At 31.0% G+C, this 20,503-nt stretch overlaps 1 protein-coding gene across 1 annotated transcript; it reads left to right on the plus strand.

Annotated features, from left to right (window-relative positions):
- Positions 1–17,541: 17,541 nt before the first annotated feature.
- LOC135955766 (uncharacterized) lies at positions 17,542–18,688 on the plus strand. Its single transcript, XM_065506124.1, has one exon. The coding sequence runs from the start codon at positions 17,542–17,544 to the stop codon at positions 18,496–18,498; it is 957 nt and encodes a 318-aa protein (XP_065362196.1). The 3' UTR covers positions 18,499–18,688.
- The last annotated feature ends 1,815 nt before the right edge of the window (positions 18,689–20,503 follow it).

Here is a 20,503-nt window from a genome sequence, read left to right on the forward strand (position 1 = left end):
GTGTATTTGTGTGAAATGTATTAGAATCACTAAAACACTCAATTCCAAAAAAAAAAAAAATGCTATTTAGGGCATTTCTGCATGAGACTAACGATATATACAGAATTCATACATTTGACATTGTAATTACATTAATACATTCGTAGATAATAACATAAATACATATAAATAGTACATTTTATGAATGAAAATAAATATACACATAGCCACGCATACATAAATAAAATTAAATATAAAATATTCATATAATATTCTTAATGAATTTTTTTATTCTACAAACAAAAACTAAGTCATTCTTCATAAATAAATAATAAAAAAATGCGATTTGTATCGACTAATGTTAATTAAAACTAATTACACATTTAAAATATGAAAACAAAAAAATGTAAAATTTACTTTTTTTTTATTTCTTTTTTTTGTTTCAATTCTAATGATGATTTAGTATTTATTTGATGGATTTTCTAAACTACACAAAGAAGACCACACACTCTATACATATTTTTAATTTATATTATAATAATGCCTGTTGGCCATTTAGCCATTTCCAGTGTAACTAATGTGTATTATACGAGTATATGTATTTTGATTATAACAATATTTTCTTTTCTAATTACTGTGCAATAGCCATTTACATACATGGAAATTTAAATTTAAATAAAAAACTACTAAATACTAAACAAAATGAAAAATGAAAAATTAAAAATAGTCATTGTAAATTTTTTTCTTTGGACCCATCGAATCCATTTCCATATGATATTCATATGTATTTTTGATTTCATGTTTTCGTATAACTGAAAAGATGATGGGAGAAGTTTTCTTCTAATTCATCACAATATTGTTCATTGGCAATTCCAAAAGAATATTAAATAAATGATTTTGAAACCAATAAATATGTAAAACATAACCAAAATTTATTCAAATATTGTGTGTCTGGTTTCCTTAAGATTTCATAAAGGTTTGTATTTTAATGCATGTAGTTTGTTTTAAGATAAATTTGTACAAACATCTATAATAATCTAAATGATCAATTAATGATTGAAAGATTAGAGATGCTGCAGGCGTATGAGTATATGCGCCATGTACAAAATGAAATATGTACATATGTAGCAAAATAATATTTATCATTCGCAGTGGTATCAACATAGTACGAGTAACACTCTGCATCATTAGGAAACTTTTTCGAATTTATCAACACACACTATTTATTTTCATGACTGTCGTGATTGTGGGTTTCTCATATTTTAACACACATACCAAGTTGTAGGTAGTAGGAGTATTTAGAATAAGTACAACCATAATTTCTACCTTAAACAAATGCTCAATATTTGAGAATAACTTTTAGCAACTTTTAAACTATTTTGAAATGATTTATGTAAGTATTTATCTGTATATCCGAACAAAGTGTGGAATTTTATATGCCCATGTTCTTTTCTATTTAACTTTAATTTAAAAAGGGGGTTATTGTGTAATTCGATTCGAAAATAAAATCGTTCGAATTTGTATGCTTAATACAATACATTGTACGAGTATTTAGCAAATATTTTCTTTCGAATCGAATTACCCAATAACCCCCCTGGTTTGCCATCCATATGCTTCAAATGCTTAAAATACAACTGGAGTTGAAATGTGTAAATAATTCACCTAAGGGAAAGGAAATTTATAAATGAAGAATTAAAATTAAAAAATAAAACACACATTTTTAACAAAAAGTATTCTAATCTAAATAAATAAATACAAATTCAAACTAATGCATTTACTAAAAGTCATAAAGAAATTCATGGATTTGAACACTTAGCTCTGTCAGTCTCAAGTAGAGTTTCGTGTTCGGTTTTAACCGAATTGCCTTTTTCAATTATTTTCTGTGGAGATTTGACAGCACTACAACATAATATTTAAGTATTTTTTCTGTTATCAACTGATTTTGATCATAAAAGCGAAACTGCGGTTTTGAAATTCATCGGTTATTTGGAAACTCTAGTCTGCGGGATCATCCGCAGACAGACAAACACACTCTTAGATGTACATTTTTACACTCAACAACGAAGCATGCTGCCAAAGTTAAACGCATGAATGCAGAAAAAACATCGGTAACTGTACGTTTGTCTACATGTGAATGTAAACATAGATGCATATTTCCATTAGGATGACTCCAAAAAGTGAAAACCTTTTGTTCTATTCATTAGCTGTGATCTATGTTTTTATACCCTTCACCATGAGTGGCAAGGGCAACTTCTACATTTATCATTTGCTACCACATAAAGTATATACATATATATTTTGGATCGTATGTGCATCTGTATGTTGTAATCAACTTTCTGAAGCCCTCAAATAATTTACATATGTACATGATTCATACATCAATATATCCGCTATAGTCCCGATTCGGTTGCTATTTGAATCCGGGAAAATTGCCCACAAATGGCTGAGATATAAGACAAAAAAAACCAACTGCCTCGGCTTTAGAATTATTTTTTTCCATATCTGGTTTACTATGTCATTAATATAGACAATATCTAATGATCGACATTTCATGCTACTATCAGTCTCTAGTCGCAAAAGAGGATATTTTATCTATTGAACAATTATAACAAAATCTGGAAAATATCTTTTGGGCAGCCCAACAACGTCCAAGGCTAGAATTTTATTTAGCAACAGGGGCCATTCTAGTGTGCTTGTGTTGGTGTGTACTTTCTTGTGTTTTATTAACAGAACTTTAAATGTATGACAACAGAAAAAAATATCTGTTGTCATGCATATTTAAATAAAATACGAGGTGTATGATTTAATACCAAAATACCAAGTAATACTTCCAAATAATATAATTTTAGTATGTCGTCTCGATAAAAAATAATCAGAGATTGAGATAATCTAATAATTTATAAATTAGCAAATTTTAATAAATCATGTTTACACTATTTCCCTAAGTTTTAAAAAGTCGTTGAATTAAAACTAATTACGTTAAAAAGTTATGACCAGTCAAAGTCTAAATTTCCCCAAAAAAAAGAATAAATTAATACATGCCATGCCATTGAACAATTTGATAGAAATCATTGAACAATTTGACAGAAATTATTAAACTGTACTTTTTTGTGATAAATTGAGATAAATTGGACTAAGCGCTTTTGCTCATCACTACAAAACGACAACAAAAACCGATATAACTGCAATTTTTTTCTTTGTAATCAATGTATTTTTACTTATTGTACATAACTGCATGAAAATCTCAATTTCTAAAAAAAGTGGAATTAGAGCATGCAATTAAGCCAGCTATATGTATATACACAATCATAAATGACGTAAATACGCGCCGTTTAAGCTATTTCACAATAATGTGCCTGAAAATATGAACTTAGTTTGTAATTCAGACACATTATCATACAATGTTTCGAAATATTTATTTATTCTGATTTCAATAGCTGAATAATACAGGCCATATGAGAGTTGTAGTGAAACAGACCATGATATCAGACTAGAATCTGAAAATCTAATAGAACAATAATGAATTGTCTTGTTTCATAAATGCATTCATTTAAATATCTATAAGAATGTTAAACCACGAAAGTTAAAACGTTATTTGGTTGGCTAGTATGCCAGTTGGTATTTTGTATCATGTGTTGAGAGTTTTAAGACCAGCGTTGCATAAAAGCAAATCGGTCAACTGTTATTAATGTGAATCCTTAACTAAATGCAAACACATCTCTGCCTCAATCTCTCTCTCTCTGGCACTGTTTGCGGGTTGATGATGTGTGCATCGTCGCCATCTGATATTTCTACAATTACGTACATATGCATGTGTGTAGGTATCAGGGTCACCCGTTTTATTTTTATAAAAAGCGGTACAATTATCATAATAGGAGGAAAATGGCGGGATTATCAAAAGTTACGCGAGACACAAAAAATCCAGAGTTATGATATCAGTTATAATACACTATCTAGGCGTCTAAAATGAATTTTCAATAACGCCATTGTTTAAAGAAGTGGATTAAAACATTTCACCAGTGTTTAAAAAACTAGACTACAAGTAGCAGTAGCAACGAAAAAACACAAGTAGTCTAGTTAAAAAATTAATAAAAACTCGGAGTCAATAATTACTACTACTACTGCTACCTTCACATTTTGGTAGCAGTAGTTGTAGTAGTACTAATAAAAGCAAAAATTAAAAGTAGCAGAGTAATTTATTTTCTATTGCTACCTTAAAAAAGAAAAAGTTTTGATGTAGCAGTCATTAGTTTTTTACTAATTCTGCTACTTTTAAAATTTAGTAGTAATAGAAGTAGCAGTTGATTTAGTAGATGAAGTAGCAGTTAAGTAGCAGATGAAGTAGCAGCTAAGTAACAGTTGAGGTAGAAATAAAATAAGTCAAAAATAAAAATCTTCAGCCAAAAAAGTATATTATGTGTTGTTGTTGTGAATTTATATTTGTGTAAGTTGGTCGTGTTGTAAACAAAAGTTTTGTTATACACACAGAAAACACGATCTTTCTGTTAGCAACACGAACATCTGAGACGAATAAAAACGAATACTTCTTTCAAACTCTCTCAAAACAAAAACAACACACAGTGTTTAATTCTGTCAATTTTGGTGTTATGACTGAAGATTTTCTTTTTTGACTACTTTTATTGCTACCTTAACTGCTGCATCAACTGCTACTTTACTGCTACCTTAAAAATTAAAACTCAATATAGAGCAGTAGCAATGATTTGTATTTTTATGCTACTACTCCATTTACAATTCATGTTACTACTGCTCTGTTAAGAGTTTTATATTTTGAAGGTAGCAGTAGTTTTAAAAAAACAAGAAAACGAAAAAAGACAAATGCTACTGCTACCGCTACCGCTACCGCTACATACACTTTTTTGAAGCAGTAGTTGTAGCAACAGTTAAACATTTGTTAGTTATCGTAGCTTTTTAAACACTGCATTTCACACAGAATGCTGATTTTTGGAGACGTTGTTGCCGTGTGGGACTTTCCATAATGAATTGTCAAACAATCCTGAATAAAAACAAAAAAATAATTTCGAAAGTGTTGAGTAATAGTGTGCAAGAAATTTAGAATCGGTAAAGTCCCAATTCAAGAGAATATATGTATGGGTGCAAGGTGAAATTATTAACCGATCCGAAAACGATTACAATAGAATTCATTCTTGTTCCAAAATAATGACATTTGACAATAGATTTTGTTTGTGTGTTTGTGTATGAGTTTCTCTTACTCTCCAACAAGTGAAAGGAGGCTCAGCAGCAAGGCGAATTCATACAAGGTGGTGTCAGTTCTACAAAAACAACGATTGGTCTTAACAAATGTCAAAAAACCTAAATGAAAAATTAAACAAATAAGTATTTAAACTTAATATAGTGTAGATAATTCAATAGTGAGGGCTTTACTTATTTATGTAAACAATAAACATTTTGTTAATAAGCTTAGAATATGTAGATATTTAAATATAAAAACAAGCTTTGACAGTTGTTAGAACCATACATTGTTGTGAGCTCTCCATACAACAATAATAATACATATGATCAGGGTTGTCAGATTTTTTTTTACCTCCATCGCCAAAAGCTAAACGAAAAATCGCCAAATATCGCCAAAATATTTTTTTTTAGTTTTATATTGTAAAATACATACATACTAAATTTATTTCGGTTTAAATCTAGTTATTATTTAGTTATTTATATTAAATTGATATAAAAGTATACATTGTATTAGAATTAAACTTTTTTAACATTTTATCTGTCGGCTGAAAAGAATTACTGGTTGTTAAAAGTAACATATTACGAACGGCCAATGCTAAGTCTTTAAAGTGAAATGTTCCACCTGCATCTCAATAATTGTAAACTTGTGGCCATAAATCTAACAAATTTTGTTGGAATTTCACCTTTAAATATCTGAGTCCAAGTGATATATGCTAATTTTGACCATTGCAATTCATATTCCCCTTTATTGAAAAATAAAGTTAATGAATTTTGAACTACCGAAAATTTCCATTTCATTTCAATATTGAAAATTCATTGTATACTTTAACAAGTAAGAGAGCTATATTCGGCTGTGCCGAATCTTATATACCCTTCACCAAATTATACTTCAAAATAAAAATTTTAAATATTTTTAGGTAAAAACAAAATTTTCTTTTTTTTGCCAAAGATGTTTTTTCATTTTTTGGAAAAAATTTTTTTTTCGAATTTTTTTAAATACAAAAAACTATTTTCTTTTAAAATTTCTACATCATATTCCTCCGTTTTTATATTTTGTAATTCCATTTCAAATTCTGTGCCAAAATCGATAGATTCCTGATTCCAAAGAATCCGTCGAACCAATCGACAATTTTAATGAGCATATTAAGTTATCAATATTTCCATTATTATTTTAAAATGACGGCTTACACAAGTTAATATTGTTGAAACAATTTGATCATGTATGCTACCTGTATCCATATGATCAGATTATAAATGATTAATTTTGTAAACTATTGTGTTAATAAATATCAAAAAAAATATTTCAAGAAAAACCAATAATTTGTTAAAAAATCGCCAAATAAATCGCCAACTAGTCTGTAAATCGCCAAAAAAATCGCCATGTCGCCAATTGGAAATTTTGGTCGCCAAAGGCAATGAAAAATCGCCACGTTTGGCGAGAAATCGCCACATCTGACATATGATATGATCCAAAAGATCACAAAAATTATTTAAGTGTAAGAACAACAACAAACGAGAGATCTCCACTCTCTAGTGCGCCAAAACAAAACAATTGTGTAGAAGACAACATAAAAGAAATTATAGAAAAACAAACAACAACTCAAATGGTTGCTGAAAATAGTAATGCTACTGTGATCAATGTCACAAATAGTAGTAATGAAAATATTAACTCTATAAAAACCGGTGATGATAAGCAAAATCAATCGAGTTTTACATTAAAAAATACTGGTGCCATACCAAAAAATACTCGAAGTATAGTGAAAAATACGGGAAAATCCTAACAGGAATGGACCGTTACATCACTATAACTAAACGCAAGTCCAGTCCTAGGACATCAAAATTGGAACCAAATCCAAAACAGGCGAAGAAAAATCCGGTAAGTCAAAATCGTTTTGCAATTCTTGACAATCAAGAAAATCCCGCAAAGCCTGTAAAAGACTATAAGCCACCTCCTCTATATTTGCGCGAACCTACTACAAATGTTTTGGTGAACAAATTGTCCCAACTTGTAGGTAAGGAGAATTTCCACGTGGTCTCTTTACGTAAAGGAAATATTCAAGAGACAAAGGTACAAACTTATTCGGAAAAGGACTTCAGAATGATTGTTGATAATTTCGATTCCGAGAAAAGAAACTATTATACATATCAACTGAAAAGTGCAAAAGGTTTGACAGTAGTCATCAAAGGTATAGATAGTTCTGAGCCAACTGATGATATTAAAAAGGCGCTAGAGTCTGAAGGCTTTGAAGTGAAGTCCATTCACAACATAATAAATATGAATAAAATTCCTCAACCAATTTTTAGAGTTGAAATCACTTTCAACTCTTCTCAATTAAAGAAAAAGGGTGACACTCATCCAATATACGGTTTAAGATATCTTCTTAATCGTAAAATAATTGTAGAAGAACCAATTAAGCGCAAAGGTCCACCTCAGTGCCTTAATTGCCAAGAGTTCGGTCACACCCGAACATTCTGAAATTACCATCTGTATGTGTAAGATGTGAAGATATTCATAAAAGTCAAGAATGCCCCCACTCAAAAACAGATAATATAAGAAAATGTAGTAACTGTGGTCAAAATCACACCGCAAACTACCGTGGATGCCCAGTATTCCTACGCATACTGGAATCAACGAAGGCAAGAAGACTTTCCAAGCCTTCCTGATGCTTCTAGTGCTCAATATAGAAGTATTATAAAAAACAATAATCAAAACAAATCGTATGCCCATACGACAAATGAGGGTTCAGTTACCCAAATGAAAACAAACACTGGTGCTTCTAGTTCTCAATATAGAGGCATCATAAATGATAATTATCAAAACAAATCGTATGCCAATACGACAAATGAGGGTTCAGTTACCCAAATGAAAAGAAGCAATGGAAATAATACCCCATTATTTTCATATGCACATGCATTAAAAGAGGGTGTACCAGTACCCGACACTAACTTTCAAAGCTCTATTGAGAATCTAATTCAAACCATGAACAGTTTCATGACGAACATGCTAAATATGTTTCAACAATTGATGCAGAATCAAAGCATGCTCATGCAGATCCTGCTAAATAAAAAATTAATTCTCTAATAATTTGTTTTTGGAATGCTAACGGCCTTAGCCAACATAAGAATGAAGTACAACAATTTCTCCACCTTCAGGAAATTGATGTACTACTCGTTTCTGAAACACACTTTACCATAAAGAACTGTTTCAGAATTAACGGATACTATACTTATGATACAAAACATCCAAGTGATAGAGCTTGTGGTGGAACAGCTATATTAGTGAGAAAGGATATTAGGCATTTCCCAATGCCAGAATATAAAACGGATCACATCCAGGCCACATCTATAAATATACCTGATGGTAGAGTTACAATATCTTCAATATATTGTCCTCCTAGGTATAATATTAATCGAGAGCAGTTTCTCGAATATTTTAGGACTCTAGGTCCAAGATTTATAGCAGCTGGTGATTACAATGCAAAACATACATTTTGGGGCTCTCGCCTTATTACTCCTAGAGGGAGGCAACTGTTAGAAGCAATATCGTCTAACAGACTAGATGCCATATCTAGTGGCCAACCTACTTATTGGCCTACAGACCTCAATAAGATTCCCGATCTAATTGACTTCGCTGTAATCAAGAATATAAAACGAGAATTTATTTCAGTGATCTCTTCGCTGGACCTCTCGTCAGACCACTCGCCTACAGTTTTAACGTTATTAGCAGTTCCAAGTAAATTGGAAAACTCTTACTCTTGTTTCCCTAACAAGAAAACGAACTGGTTAAAGTATAAAATGTATGTTAGCTCACACTTGCCACAAAACATCTCATTGAAAAATGAGTATGAGATACAATCCGCTGTCGATATATTTACAGACATTTTAACAAACGCCGTTAAAGTGTCCACGCCCCCAGTCACCCTGGGGAATTACAGACATTCAAAATGTCCTAAAAACATTGAGTCTCTTATCAAAGAAAAGAGAACACTCAGACGTCAATGGCAACAATCGCGATCTCCGAACGTAAAGGCTAAACTTAATCAGTGCCAAAGAAGACTTCACGTCGCCTTAAAGATTAATAAAGAATCTAACCTGAGAAATTATCTTAGAAACTTAGACCCTACTAAGAACACAGAATATAGTCTCTGGAAAGCTGTTAAAAATATGCAATGCCCTATTGTATATGAGTCGCCCATACGCCTTCAGAACGGAGAATGGGCAAAAAATACTTCAGAAAAAATCGAAGCATTTGCCAATCACTTGGAGAATGTATTTACCCCAAATGATACAAATTCATATATTAGAGATAATGTCATAAATGATGTGGTGCCAGCCCCACTAAAATTCCGGTTCTCTGCCGTGAGGACGACGGTCAAAGGTCTTAAGGCTGGAAAATCACCTGGTATAGATAAAATTACTACCACGATGATAAGTAATCTGCCCAACTCAGCACTGAGAATTATTTTGTTCATATTTAACTCAATACTACGTATTGGATATTTCCCATCCTCATGGAATATATCTGATATAGTTATGATACCGAAACCGGGAAAAGATGTCACTCAAGTGACATAATACCGTCCCATTAGCCTATTGTCAATATTCTCAAAACTTTTTGAAAAGTTGTTACTTGAGAGACTTATAGTGCACCTTGATGAAAATTGAATTATTCCTGACCATCAATTTGGTTTCAGAAGGAAACATAGTACTATCGAACAGGTACATCGGATAACTACACTTATTCGGAAAACCTTCGAGAGCAAGCAGTAATGTTCCGCATTATTTATTGACATATCTCAAGCCTTCGATAAAGTCTGGCACGATGGACTAATACACAAAATTACTAGATTACTACCTGCGAACGTACATAAACTGCTTAAAAATTACATACAAGAAAGATCTTTCCAAATCAGATCAAAGGATGTGATCTCAACACGTCGAAAAATATCCGCTGGTGTACCACAGGGAAGTATTCTAGGGCCGTTCCTATATATTTTATATACTGCAGATATGCCCAAGAGTGCACTGACTCACACATCTACATTTGCGGATGATACCGCTTTTTTAAGTACACATGAAAACCCCGTAATAGCTTCTGAACAACTCCAGTCTCACATCGGCGATTTGGAAAAATGGCTGGACAAATGGAAAATTAAGGTCAATGCAACAAAATGTATTCACGTTACATTTACTTTAAGACGAGAAAGTTGCCCTTCCATACAGATAAATAATATCAAAATCCCAGAACAGAGCCATGTGCGATATCTCGGTATCCATCTTGATCGCCGTTTAACATGGTCCCACCATATTGAAGGCAAGGTTACGCAAATAAAATTAAAGTCAGTCCAACTGTACTGGTTAATTGGCCCACGGTCTGCTCTAGACTTGGAATACAAAGTGCTTTTGTACAAAACAATTATAAAACCGATATGGCTATACGGCATTCAGCTATGGGGAACAGCCTCCTCATTTAACGTTGAAAAATTGCAAAGAAAGCAGTCAGCACTGTTAAGGACAATAACAGGTGACCCATGCACACTGGTCGATCCCATAGGCCAAAAATAAAAAAACAAAATGATAAGTTTGTCACCAAATGTGTCATCACTATTTCTTATAAAAACAAGGTTTTAATATTTATAGTTGTTTTTGTTTTATTCCAACTATACTCTTCAAGAATAGCTTCAAAAGTGAGAGCATGTTGCAGTTGGTTTTTGCAGAGTGAAAAAGTGGAAAATTAAGCGCAACTTTAAATTAATTAAAACCATATAAAAAATGTTTTTTTGAAAAAAATCAAAATGAATATTGAATTGGAAGGTATTAACTTAATTTTAATATAATTACAATGTGTTTAGCTTCTTGTGTATTTTTTATAAAATTAATATTTGCCCAGTGTCATTTTTAGTGTTCGTTCGTCCATATATTTCAATTTCAACTAGAGTTTTATTTGTGTTTCCCCCTGATGTCTCCAATGGGATTTTTTCTGGTGTATTAGTTAATATTCCAAGATTCTAAAATTGCAAATTTCAGCTGCATCCTTTTGCATCTCTTTGATTTATCTCCCATACACCAAAGCGGCCTCGTTGTTTTTGATGTCCAACTTTGAATTTTTGTGAGGTGTTTTGTTAGTTTATGTTCGCGTTGCTTTGTTATTGTAATGCATGTAAAGAATTGTGTTTGTTTTTTTTCTTTTCCACGGACTTTTAATATTTTTACTTTATGAATTTGGTCCTTATTATAAATTGTTTTTGCAATAGTCACATCTTATAATTGCAAACTTTCGCGCTCACATATTTTTGATATTCGGTGCTTAGAATGCTGAAAAAGCTCGAAAAGTGAAGGATGTCGTGAAAAACTATATTAAAAATGAGGGCTACACATTTAAAGAAAGTCATTTAGAGACACGCTTAAATTATAATTGCAAAAAAATTTCAAAATTTTGGCAAAAATGCAATCGTATAAAAACAAAAGTTCAAAATACATATTCTGATTGGCTTGCCTAAAAGGAGTCGATTTTATTAAACTCACATGAGCGAGCGGACCACGCCCAGATTTAGTTTGCAATTTTTTTTAGTAAGATTTCTTATTGATTTTTAATTTTTTATCAATTTTAAAAAGTTTATAGTTTCACTTATATGGGGAGTGGGTGTGGCAGTTCTCCAATTACGCCCATTTTTGAAAAAAATTTATGTAATATCCTTATTATATATTGTACCAAAAATTATAAATGTACTATTATTTATTACCGAGATATGGAATTTTTATTAACTAGAATGTCATAACCTCGCACTGCGCGTTGGGGTGAATTTGGATGCTAAGGTATGGTAGGGGGAGGGTATGAGTCATCAACCACTCCCATTTTATCATTAAATAGTTCTGACATATTTATAAAGCCGTGACCGAAATTACAAGTTGATACCTACACTGGAAGTATTTTTGGCCGCCGACTCCATACAGCACCGACCACTGTGCCATGGTACATTCGCAATAGTAATATCCACAGGGATCTCAATGTCCCCATAATACGCGAGGAGATCAAACTCTCCAGTCTAAAATACATTTCAAAACTAATGGATCATCCAAACCCCCTCGCCAAAGAGTGGCTGTTATTTGAGGGTCATAGACGACTGAGGCGATTGGAAACACTGGATCTGGCCAGATAATCATTTAACGAGCACTCATGTTGGATATTGCAGCGGCAATAACAACTTTAGTTTTAGTTTAGGTTAAGATTTGAATACTTATTTGTAAATTTCTAATAAAAAAGATTCAATAAAGAAAAAAGATAATGAAAAAAAAAAAATCTATCGGGACATTTGGCAACACTAATTCGTATGTATATCTGGTTCTGCTGCCAAGTTGGCATGTTGTGGCTTTACATGTTTGTTAAATAAGTAGATACATACTACATATGTATTTACATATCGAGCCCTTAGCGCCAAATTATCGTAAGCGACATTTTCAAAATTTTTTTTATTGCAAAAATGAAAGTTTTATGGACAAAATTGTTAATAACTTCAAAATTATAGGGGGTAAGATTTTATCGTATGTCAATGTTTACATTTTACAGTAAACGAATTTTATCGTAAGCGACACACAGTGGTATAGAAAAAAAAGAGGGAAATAAATCTGTAACTTCTAAAGCTACGTTTCCGCATACACCGTAATCGGCACCGAAAACGAAATTCCATACATTTGCATCGAAAAAAAGTTTGTTTCAGAAATCGGCAACGAAAATTGGGAACTAAACGGCACCGATCAGTAACGAAAAACCTGTCATTTGGGGCCGGAACGAAAACAACTTCAAGTAGGTTGTTTTCGGTGCTGTAGGAACGAAATTATTTTAATTATTTTTTTATTTCAAATTTATAGAAAATCAAAATGAATAAAAAAAATTAATTTTCTTTATTGGAAGAGGAAAAAATAATAGATTTTGTCAAAAATAATGAAATTCTATTTAATTTCCAAATGACAACTAAAAAAATAATTTCGTTTCTGTTTTATGCCGCAACGCACCCAACTGAAACGAAAACAATTCAGAAACGAGACGGTGACGAACACCAACGTTTTTCAGTTTCAGTTTTCGTTATCGGTGCCGATTACGGTGTATGCGGAAACCCAGCTTAAATGGTTAGATTGGTTTGAATGAAATTTCACATGCGCAAAGAAGAAGTGTTGTCGAGTATAAGTTTTGAATGTGGACCTCATAGGTCCACCAAGGGCGCGTCCAAGGGTCCTCACAGTAGGACACCTCGGGTATGTTACATTTTTAAAAAGATCCTATTTCTTCGTTTAAGTTCCGATTTCAAAAACAATTACACATATAGAATCTTCTCATCGAGCACTACTATCAATTATCTCTTAAGCTTATGCGAATATCTCGCATTTGAAAATTATATTTGCAAAATTTTTACCCATCCTACTCCATTTTTTTGATAGCAGCGTATCCAAATATTTCCCGATTTTCGCAAGTTTTGCTTTGTTGGACTAACAACACACGTATGTGTCAAATAGAAATATAATTGTTTAAAAGTAATGACTAATTCCAAAGTTATATGCATTTAAATTTAAAAAATTTTAAAATGGCGATTTTTCGCTAATTCTTTGGCAAAAAGAACTTTTTTTCTTTTTAAGTTATCGCAAAAAATTTCTAAGTTTTGATAAAATATTTTAAATGAAAAAAATTTTAAAAATTGTTGTTACCGAGGGGACCAGGTCCATTCAAAAAACATTTATTTTTTATGTAAAATTAAACTTTAGGGCAAAAATTCGCAAATCGCATATTCGATATCAAAATATAGAAACCGATTTTAGGTGGCCCAATATGTTTCTACTTATTTTGCAAAGGGTTCTGATAACCCCGACCCTGGTATGGATATAATAGCCAAAAAAATTAGATTTTTGGAATTTTGCAACACTTTTTTGGGAATTGCGGGATTGCTGATAATAAATTCTAAAATTCGTTTTTATTTTTACATTTTAAACAGAAAAATCTACATAACTGTGAAATTTCATTAAAACTATTCATATATAAAAATTTAATTTCAATTCGAAAAATTTGTATCAATGTAAAAATTTAATAAATAATTTTTTTGTCATATTTTTCAATAAAGTATTCCATGAATTTTTAATTGTCAAAAGTTATAAATATTTTTGAATAATAGACAAATAGCTTGAACCATGATACAACAATATAAAGTACACCCAGTAGAAAATAAATTCTCAATTATACTATTCTTGTAACGTCAAACAAAAGAAAATATAAAAAAATATGAAAAAAATCAAAATCAAAGTTTGACGTTATAGGGCTAAATATTGAAAACTCTCCCTAGTGATTCTACCTTCTACAACTATTGTATCATGGCTTGAACGAAATTATATTATATGGCATCAAAAATTTTTAATTCTATGTATAAATTTCAAAATAATCAAAAAAACTTTTTCTTGTAAAATTTGTGTTTTGTCGCTTACGATAATTTGGCGCTAACGGCTCGATATGTATATAGGGCAATGGTGCAAGGATATCTAACTCTGACTATCGCTTACATACTCACCAGCTGAATGTTTGTATGTATAATTGACTTGATTGTTTGTTTACTTGTCTATCATTTGTGTGTACTGCATTTCACTACTTCGATGTTGGCATGACAAGTGAAATGGGAAATAAAATGGTTTTGCTAAAAGGTCTTTGGAATTTCCACTGAAGTAAATATAAAATAAATTATTCCGTGAATTTTTGTCAAATCTACAAAATATTTATCATTAAAAGAGAAGAATGCCGAGAAGATCAACAAATAATTCACAATATTTTCATTTCAGTTGGCAACATGTTTGAACGTGTATCGCATAACAAATCAAATCAAATTAAATAAAATTCATAAACAAATAGTATTTAGTAAATACTAGGGTATTCAATTAATCGGGTTTCTGATTTAATCGGTTAATCGAGCAAATAATTAATCGAGGTTTAGATTTATTCGGTTAATAATCGGTTAATTTAAAATTATTCGGTTAACCGAATAATTTCTATTTTCATTTTAAATTGAAAATACAACAACGAATTTTGTGTACAAAAACATAAAAAACAGCAAATAAGGTATTTGAGATCATTTTTGTAAACAATCGCCTATTTGCTGCAACAACGTCATAACCCAAAATCCGTGTTTTATGAACTGAGTAATACAAAATATGCGCTGTTCTATAATCTTTCATATAGTTTCATCTGTTTTCAAAAAAGTGAATTATTTTTTGTGTGAGAGTGTTTTTTGTTGTAGACATCAAAATTAAAATTCATGTTTTCTCGTATATTTGATAAGTAAAAATTTGGGTTAAATACAGATTAGATAGATATTAACATCTACTATTTATATTTCTGAAATCACATGATTTGTTGAAAATTTATTTAAGAAATAGTAAAATGTCCTAAAATATTCAAAGATGTTTTTCTCGAAACGACTTTTTTTGAATTATGACGTTGTTGCAGCAAATGAGCGATGTGTGAGTTGTTTAGGGTTTTAGTGAGATCTTCTGAAATAATCTTTTATAAAAAGAATATAATTTAAACGATTTTTTCTTTAGATTTAATAATTATTAAAACTTTTCTTGGAAAAAAACTCTCTCGCTGATGGTATATGTTGGAGAAATCAAAAGCATAATAAAGAAAATTCCTTTTTGGATTGTTTTAGATTTTGATTAATTTAATAGTTTCGTTTAGTTATGATAAAACACTCATTTCAAAAAAAGTTTCGTCTATACATGGAAATACAAAGTTTCAAATAGATGTAAATTAAATATGTCAATTATTATACATACTCACTAATCATGATTATTGGATGCTCAAAAATATCTAATTTTAATTTGAAATTTGTATTTGAATTGAAACGGAAAAATAAATACAAAAAAATTTATTAAAGTGCAAAAAAAAAGAATTTCGGTTAATCGGTTAATCGACACAAATTAATCGGTTTATTTGTTATTTGAAAATCGGCAATTTCAAATTATTCGAACAGTTAACCGTCCAAATTTAATCGGATAACCGATTAACGGTTAATCGATTGAATACCCTAGTAAATACTATTAATGTATGTATTTATTAATAGTCGTATAAATTTATGTAAATGTGCGTTTAATAAGGTGGCCAATGGTGAGACAAAAGTCAACAACTATAACGACAAGACGACTAAATTTAGTTGCAGCAGAATTTAAAAGACTAAATTCGGTTTTATTTAAAAAACAAAATACATAGTTCCAAGAAATTTTATATTACAAAATATTATCTTAGAAAAGCCGTTAAAATTTTTAGTTTTATTCCTCAACTAGTATGTATTAGAAACAAGAAAAAAAATTATAAGTCCGTGACTTTTTGAATTTCCCTTTTCTTAAGTGAAAGAGCACACTGCTCCTGTATATTGCCTCCTGTCAACATTTTAATAAGCTGCGTTATTTAGTTTGTGTTTGACAGCCATTGATAGCAGACTACCGCATAATTAGAGGTCTCAAGAACCGAAACAATTGAAAAAATTCACGATATGGCGGTCAGAGATTGAAAGTGTGCGATATTGTGGAAGCCATAGACATCTAACATCGCTCAGTGGTTTCAATATTGAATGATCATTTGCGTATGAGAATGCTTTCCGCAAGATGGGTGCCGTGTTTGGTCACAATCTACCACAAACGCAATCGTGCACACATGTGCAATTTGCATAACAAAAATCCATTAATTAGGCCCCGAGTTACCAAAGCTGAAGAAATGTCTCGGCGGAAAAAGATTTGACTGCAACGATGGAATAAAAATACCTATTTTAATTGTTTTTTAAACATTGTCTGCTTTTGCTGAAATATTCAGGATCAAGGATCACCCTAACGATTATGTATATAATATATCTAAAAAAAATGATATTTGATCACATTCATTGAGAGTTCTGGGTCAAACTTTTAATTTTTGTTTTTATTGAATACGTGTAATGAACTTAAGTGCGTTGAATTGTTTTGTGGATTTTGGTCGATTTTTGTGTGGTTATTTATTGTCGATGACCATAATTTAATTAAATTATTAAATAAAAGTAAAGTGATTCACTTTACTTACATAAATACATTTCCGACTTCCGTATACTGGCACACTGGAAAATATTTATATCAACTTGTAGCAACCAGGTAAATAAACATACAACTTTGGTCATATTCAGGGTTAGTAAGTAAACAATAATAAACTACATATTGGCAAGAAGCCATCGAACGGATAGAACATTCTGTATTTTATTTAGATTTTAGTATATATAATAATGATAGTTTTGAAAGTTTAGTTTAGTTTTCAAATTCTCTTTACAAAATTAACTACTGTAAAAATAAACAAGAATGAACAAGAACAACAAAAACATGTTCAAATTAGCTATTGTTATCCTGGCGATGTGTCTACTTGCCACACATGCTGCTGTACTCAGACCATCAGATAAGGACTCTGATGTGTTGGAAACAACTACAGTTTCAATTGATGGTCTGTCTACTACTGTGGAACCAGAGTTGACTACAATTAAATATGATGATGATCTCACTACCACGACAACAGAAAGATTTGGTGCTATCAGTAGAGATGAGGAAGCAACCATTTTGATCGGTTATCAAAATTTATTAGATTCAGCACCAGCTGAGTTGATTAGAACAGAGCCAGTAGAAGTGGAAAAATCTGGTAGACTTTTGCTGTTAAGTACACCAAAAATTGCAGAAAAACAAAAACAACCCGAAGAAAATCTTGAGGAGTCTGATGAGGAAAATGAAGCAGTAGAAAATGTGACCCAAATTGCCATAGAAACTACAACAGTGACCACAAAGAACGACGAGACTACAACCATATTAAACATGGATGACGAACAAACCACCAACAGTCAAATGGACACAATGGATGAAATAAAGTCAGAAGATATAGCAACATTGGAAAGTAATACAAAAGCTGAGGAGAAGCAATCCACCGAAGCCTCAATGTTGGTCTTAACACATACAGAACAAATAACAAAGTTATATCCCATCAATGATACTCTCTACGCGGACAACAGTAAAATGAGAGAAGCTGAAACTCAAAAAAGCTCTGCCACAATTGTTGATGATCAGCCCAAAGAAACATTAAATTCAAATTTTGGTTCCATTGTCTTAGAGGAACCTGAAGCCGATTATGTTTTGGTGGAGTCGGAGGTCTTGGAAGGTTCGTATACCGATGTTGACAGTGAATTACACTTGCAACCCATTGTCCAATCTGTAGAAATTGTGCCTTCTAGTTTGGATGATACCTTACTAATTAACTACGTACAAAGTTGGTAATTCTGATCCAAAGTAGATGTGATCAAATTTCGTATCTTATGATTTTCATTTATTATATTTTTGTTATAAGTATATTGTAGTTTCAACAGTATTTTAATTTTTATCTCTTAGTTAACGAATATTTAAAAAACATCTTTATTAGTTGTATAAAAATTTAATAAAATAAAAAACGAACATAAAAATTTGCAAAGTTGTCATTTTTTAATTATGTTGGACAAAAAAGTCTACTCTTATGATTTCTGATGCACTAACTTTTATTAGGATATATGTATGTATGTATATGTTTGCATCCACATTAGACATGCCCTTAAAAAAATTATTTTGTAACATTAAAAATAATTTTATTAAGATGGGCAAGAAAAGTAAGCTTTTGCATATTTTACAAGTATTTAGAAAAACACAACAGTTTTGCTGAACCTTGCATAAATATGCATATTTCGCACTTCGACCATAATTTATTTAAAGTAAATGTTACTTTTGAGTTTTTATTAATCACGATATGTCGAATATTTATGTCGAACCCATAACTCTTGGGTTCTTTTGAAACTTAAAGACCATCTAACTATGTTTGTCGGTTTTTCAGTATGTTGAAGGCCAATACCATAGCGTAACATTGTCAAAAACCTAACTCTTGCAACAACAAAATACATGTTAGTCAATACATATTGTTGTTGTATCAGACATATGATTTGTTGTATTTTTGTTTTACAAATCAATCGTAGTGTCTCGTCTCTATGCCTAAAACATTTTTTGTCATGATATTTTTCCTTACGAACATTTTTTTATAAAATATTATTTTTGTTTTTTTGTCATTACATATACTACATATCGTTAGCTTAGTACGCAAACGTAACAAGTCCACTTTTGATTGAAATTAAGATTTTTATGCAGAGAGATAGTAAAACATAAGATACATATTTTGCAATAAAAAATTTCGTTATTTTGTTTCTAACTGATGATTTTTCACTGATACGAAAAAGTGCAAACTCCACAAAAAATAAAATAATAATAAGAAAACATGCTAAGTCCAGCAAAAAACATTGAATATGCTATTTAAATCTACTTTTCAGTACTATTTGCTATAATACTTTGAAGATTAACATTCTTCGATGTAATTCACTGTAAAATAAAAAAAAATAAATTTTGAAGAAATAATAAAAAACTAATTTATTTATGATTTTGAGTTATTTTGTTTTACAGCAATGAAATAATACTGTTTTTTGTTATGTATTTAAATAATATAAAATAATAAAACCAATTTGTAAAATAATAAAACGAGAAATTAAAATTTATTATAAGAAAGGTCCAGCCAAAAAACACAAAATCATAAAAGACAAAAGAATGAAATAAATTTTAATTCTAAAATTGTTGAATGAAAGTTAAATCTTTGGAACAAACGATGGTATGCATATTTTGGAAGGCTTTGTTTACGTTCTAGCGGATGGTTAATGTTTTCATACACAATGCCATTAAATTTTCAGGAAATGACTGGATTAACTTTTTTCATGAGCCGATATTATGTAGTTACATACATATGTATGATTGTAACACCATATGCATGCAACTGGAAATGGTAATGGTAGATAGATGACATGGTTCATTACATGTGCAAATCTGCAATAGTGCTGAAAATATTGGCAATGTGGCGAAAATATGTTAAAAATTTTCAAACAACCCCATTAATTGAATCAAAATACAGAACCAAAAGCATCCTCAAATGGAAACTATATGTGTGTGTGTATTTGTGTGTGTGTGTGTGTGTAGTATATTCAGATACCAAACCCAGCCGATTTGGGTGACTGTCAAGAACTAATGATTTTTCCTAACATTTATGGTGACCTCTAGTTACATAAATAGCTACGTCAATTGACCTTAATTAGATTACAAATAGTCTGTCTAATGGTTGGTCCAATTAGTTAAAGCTTTGGATTCACATACCGGTTACATAGCTACCTAACTGGTTACCTGATTAAATATGTTTAAAGTGACTACACTGTAGGTTAGA

Source organism: Calliphora vicina, chromosome 3 (assembly GCF_958450345.1).
Source record: "Calliphora vicina chromosome 3, idCalVici1.1, whole genome shotgun sequence".
NCBI lineage: Eukaryota > Metazoa > Arthropoda > Insecta > Diptera > Calliphoridae > Calliphora > Calliphora vicina.

What these genes read in the sequence shown, in the direction of transcription:
- LOC135955766 (XM_065506124.1), top strand. Translation starts at nt 17,542, where the DNA reads ATGAACAAGAACAACAAAAACATGTTCAAATTAGCTATTGTTATCCTG.